At 41.2% G+C, this 4871-nt stretch overlaps 1 protein-coding gene across 1 annotated transcript in view; it reads right to left on the reverse strand.

Moving 5' to 3' along the window:
- Window positions 1-2211: 2211 nt before the first annotated feature.
- Window positions 2212-4871, reverse strand: part of LOC108527999 (DNA-directed RNA polymerase III subunit RPC9-like) — a 45243-nt gene continuing 42583 nt past the window's right edge. The window contains exon 5 of the mRNA XM_017869577.1: window positions 2212-2296. Coding sequence (XP_017725066.1) covers window positions 2293-2296 — 4 coding nt within the window. The 3' untranslated portion in view covers window positions 2212-2292. The remainder of the gene's footprint in view (window positions 2297-4871) is intronic.

Below are 4871 nucleotides of genomic sequence, written 5' to 3' on the forward strand. Positions count from 1 at the left end.
CCTATTTTCTGTGTCAATCTTCATTTTTCAACATGAATTACAAAAAGGATCGCTGACCAATCAAAGGACAAGCTTTTAACTTCACTTTGGAAGATGTTTCTGAAATGATAAAATGTAGCCCTAGCCCCGCACCTCAATTGTTAAAGTCAGCAACCATTGCTAGTAAATTCTTTGTAATGTGGCATAAATTCATTCAGGTATAACAAATGTGATCATAACATGAAAAATCATTCTAGAATAGATACTTGTATTAAATCTTGCCATGTTTCAATATTTAAGTATGTTTTTAGCCAATGGATTTAAACATGAGATTCAACTAGAATCACGTGTATGTGATATTGTAAATAAAGATAGAATATTGATCCCCATTTTCTGCAGAACTTACTGTACAGTTTTAGTTTGGAGTGTCAGCATTGAAGAACTGTCAGTTCAGATTGGACTGAGGAGATAGTGAAAATAGCCTATACACAGCATCTTGGGGAAATACTGGCCGCTGTGGTTGCAGCAAATATAGGTGAAAAAAAATAATAATAGGGTGGTCAGTTCCGGTTTCATCTCCCTCTTCTGAAAGGAAGGAAAATTGAATTGGAACATTCAAGTCCAGATTGTGTCCAGTCATAAAACTGGGCAATTGTTAACCTTACAGAATGAGTCATGTGGCCCAGACCTCGAGTTCAAGGCTTCAGGACACTAGGATGGGAAATCTTTTCTTTATTTTCTTTGAGGAACGGAGTCTTGCTGTCACCAAGCTGGAGCCCAGTGGTGCCATCTCGGCTCACTGGCAAAAGCTCTGCCACCTGGGTTCACGCCACCCTTTCTGCCTCAGACCTCCACGTAGGTTGCACTACAGTTGCCCACCACCGCGCCCGGCTATTTTTTTGATATTTTAGTAGGATGGGATTTCACCAAGCGTATCGATCTCCTGACCTCGTGATCTGCCTGCCTCAGCCCTGCTGGGATTACAGGTGTGAGCCACCGTTGCCCAACCAAAAAATGGGTTATTCTTTTCTTTGGAGAAAAGCTGGAAATATAAACCATGGCATTTTTTAGCTAAAGTTTCTTCCACCAGTTGAATTTTTCATGCAGATATTTTCCTTAATGTTGGTGCCAGTCAACCAAACAGTATTATGGTGGAAAAGACCAGTCTAAGCCCCGTCGCTCCAGAGTGGGAGCCAGTGTTCTTGCTAATTGTTTCTTTCTGCACTAACCACTCGGATGTCTAAGTTAGTTGTTTTGCAGTCAAATACTGGATTTGTAACCTTCAGGGCTGACACGCTGCGCAGTTTGCTTCATTGGGAGAATAGGAACAGGTAGACACATCTCAAGGCTAAATCTGGTCGTGTCGCCACTGCTCTCATAATGACACACATGCAGTAAGAAGAATTTTGGAAGGGATTCGAGTAAACCCAAATGAAATTGTGACAGGACGTTTGTATGGTTAACATCTGATATCAGAATGTTAAAAGTGCCTTCTGTCTTAAATCTCAAACCAAATATTTTGTGTGTTGACCTTGGGCAGAAGTGTCCTGCCCTCCTGTCTTCACCGTCAGGTAGAAAACCCGCACTCTGCAGAAGGGTCCTGTGTGATCATTTTACTCCTCTGGTTGGGAAGCAGCAGTAATGTTTTGCTTCCAATCTGATTACTCATTTTATGTTAAAACAGTCAATGAGACCAGTACCTCTTGAGTGCTTTATTTGCCTTCTCTTTGAAGGGAGGGGACAGGCTCTGCTCTGCAAACTCAAATGTGTAGGATCAGCAACAATTCTGTAGCTTCCAACTGACTCAGAATTGACGCAATGTAGGTCTTCTAGCCCGAGGCAGGGATCAAGTCCGAATTGTAATGAACTTTTCACCAGTTTCAACCAGTTTCTTAAAAGATAGCTTAACTCAAGATTTCATCAAGACTTGTGCTTTCCCATGAATGTGAATCTTTCAATGGCTGTTGGAGTATGGATGTACTGTTCTTGTATTCTGAAGTAGTTAACGAATCTAGAAAGCACTGATTGGCCGTCTGGTGCCTATGGAGAAAGAAGTCCTCAGGTTTTGGGGCTGTACAGTGAGGCCGTCTTATAGCAGCGCGTCCAGCTCTACCAAGGCAGTCCTCTGGTTCTTTTCTCTAAGCTACAGTGGAAATGGCCTAATGGTTAAAACTGTGGTACACATAACACCGGTTGTGCTAAACAAGTTCCTCGTGTCCCAGTATCCAATGGTTTTCATCCTATTTTGTATCAGTCAGCAGAGTATAGTTAAAACTTGTCTTGATGTTGCATTCTTGCAAATGCCTTCAACTCTTACCTGAGAAAACATGGGAAAATGGTCAGCCAGACCCTTTCAGTTTTCCTTTGCTTTTCTAAACCTCGGTGAAGCCACTGTTTCAGTTGTATAAAATTTTTTTGCCACATGCTTATGGCCCAGTCGGATTAATACCCTTTTTTCTCACTGAGAGAGGAACACGTACTGCCTGTCATAACAGCATTGTAATGCCAGTGTCTCAGTAAGTAACAGAACCCTGGTGGTGGTAATTGGGTGTTTTTTGCCCTGGAGAATTCAGATTCCCTTCTATACCTTCTATTCTGCCCAGAAGAGGGGGGAATCACCAGTGTTATAAAATTAGAAGATTGTTTTGCCGGTTTTAGACTGAATATTTGAACACTGCAGCATTACTAGCCACCAGTGTTAAAGGACAGATGAGGGGAAACATTTGTTTTAGCAGTAATTCCATGCTTCATCTTTTTTAAGTAATTTGTTCCAAATGAAGCCATTTATTGACTTGATGCTCACAAATATCATTTGAAGAAATAAGACGAATTGGGGTTAGATGATAAATTCTCGGGAATCTGGGTGATTTGGAGGATTTCATTTGGTTTTGCATTACAGCTAGTTGCTCTCAGTGAAGGTAAATTTCTGGTGAAATAACTCAGGTTTAACTGGCTGTGTGCCCAGAATCACTGTTCCTTTATACATGTATCTTCTCCTTAAATTCATTACTTTCAAATGATGTTCAAAGCATTGACTATTTTCATTCAAAGAGACTACGTTCAAAGAGGACCAAGACTACAGTGAAATTAAAACTATTTGCTGGCCGGGCATGGTGGCTCACACCTGTAATCCCAGCACTTTGGGAGGCCGAGGCAGGTGGACCACCTGAGGTCAGAAGTTCAAGACCAGTTGACCAACATAGTGGAACTCTATCGCTACTAAAAATACAAAAGTTAGCTGGGCATGGTGGCAGGCACCTGTAATGCCAGCTACTCCGGAGGCTGAGGCAGGAGAATTGCTTGAACCCAGTAGGCGGAGATTGCAGTGAGCCATGATTGTGCCATTGCACTCCAGCCTGGGCAACGAGTGAAACTCTGTCTCAAATAAAAAATAAATGAAAACTATTTTTTGGCTATTGTTTTCCATTTAGTTTTTGAAAAGACTATTGGCAAAAGTACAGTTATCTTCAGCAGTTACTTCGTAACTTAGATTGGTACCAAAAGTGACAGGAAAATCTTGTTTTGAAAATCAGTATTAGACAGATGCCAACAAGGAGGCCCACTGTGACTTCAGGTAACCTATTTGGGGAGACAGACCTAATGACCTATTATGCAATTTCTGTCCTCATGTCTTTTGCTCCAACACACAAGCATTGGTGAAACATTTCAGACACCTCAGGCAGCACTTATGGTTTCTAATTGTGAGAACTACCCTTCCATCAAACCAAAAAGGCAAGGGTGGGAGCCCCAGCTACTTACTTAAACATGTTTTTACTACAAATTTGCCTAGAAAAGGTGAAATGTTTTGTTATAAAACTGTATTAGGCATGACCTAAGTATTAGGTGTATGATCTGTCTAGTATGTTCCATGAGAAAGATTTCTTATTAGTGCTTTAAGCTCCAGAGTAAACATTCATTTAAAATGGAGTTCACTGGGCAGGTTTCCCCTTTAATCTAGCTAGAAATACTCTTTATCAGAGATTTAAGGCGCCGTTTTGCTAACTGGTAAATAAAACCAAATGTAAATATGTAAGAATGTTTATATGTTGCACATAATTTTTTGGTATAAAATAAATGTAGAAGTTTCCTGGGGAAGTTGTGCTCCCATTATTCTTAAACTGCAGGGTTGCATTCCAAAAAAGAAGCTGAAACGAGGTCTTTTTAGACTCGGTAGGAGCCTTATATTCTTGAAGTCAATACTGTAACCTCATTTCTAAGGTATACAGGGTTGATTCTTTTTCTCTTAAATCATACGTAACTTGCAGAAGATTCAGAGTCCTCAGACCTCTAGATCTTGGAATTCCTGTGGGTTTATGATGTATGTGATTGTCAAGAATTAATGACAAAATGTGTCACTGCCTACTGTTCTGTGAACACTCAGAATGTATTAATGAGCTGTTTTTCCATAGTTTTACTTTAGCTTACCTTGAATACTCCATGTATAATCCTCTAAAAAGGTAGCATCAGCAAGAAAGATGAATCCGTTGGAAATACAGCTGAGCTATCCTTCATGGACTAGAACAAGTGTGTTCTGTGCTGGAGCTTAAGACCTGTGGAAAGGGACACTGCCCCCACCGGGCGCAATGGCTCACGCCTGTAATCTCAGCACTTTGGGAGGCAGAGGTGGGCGGACCACGAGGTCAGGAGTTCAAGACCAGCCTGGCCAACATGGTAAAACCTCGTCTCTACTAAAAATACAAAAAAATTAGCCAGCATTGTGGTGTGTGCCTGTAATCCCAGCTATTCAGGAGGCTGAGGCAGGAGAATTGCTTGAACTCAGGTGGAGGACGTTGCAGTGAGCCATGATCACGCCACTGCACTGCAGTCTGGGCAAGAGAAGAAGACTCCATCTCAAAAAAAGAAAAGAAAAGAAAAGAAAAGAAAAGAAAAGA

The sequence above is a fragment of the Rhinopithecus bieti genome, unplaced genomic scaffold (genome assembly GCF_001698545.2).
Source record: "Rhinopithecus bieti isolate Rb0 unplaced genomic scaffold, ASM169854v2 scaffold_5305, whole genome shotgun sequence".
Lineage (NCBI taxonomy): Eukaryota > Metazoa > Chordata > Mammalia > Primates > Cercopithecidae > Rhinopithecus > Rhinopithecus bieti.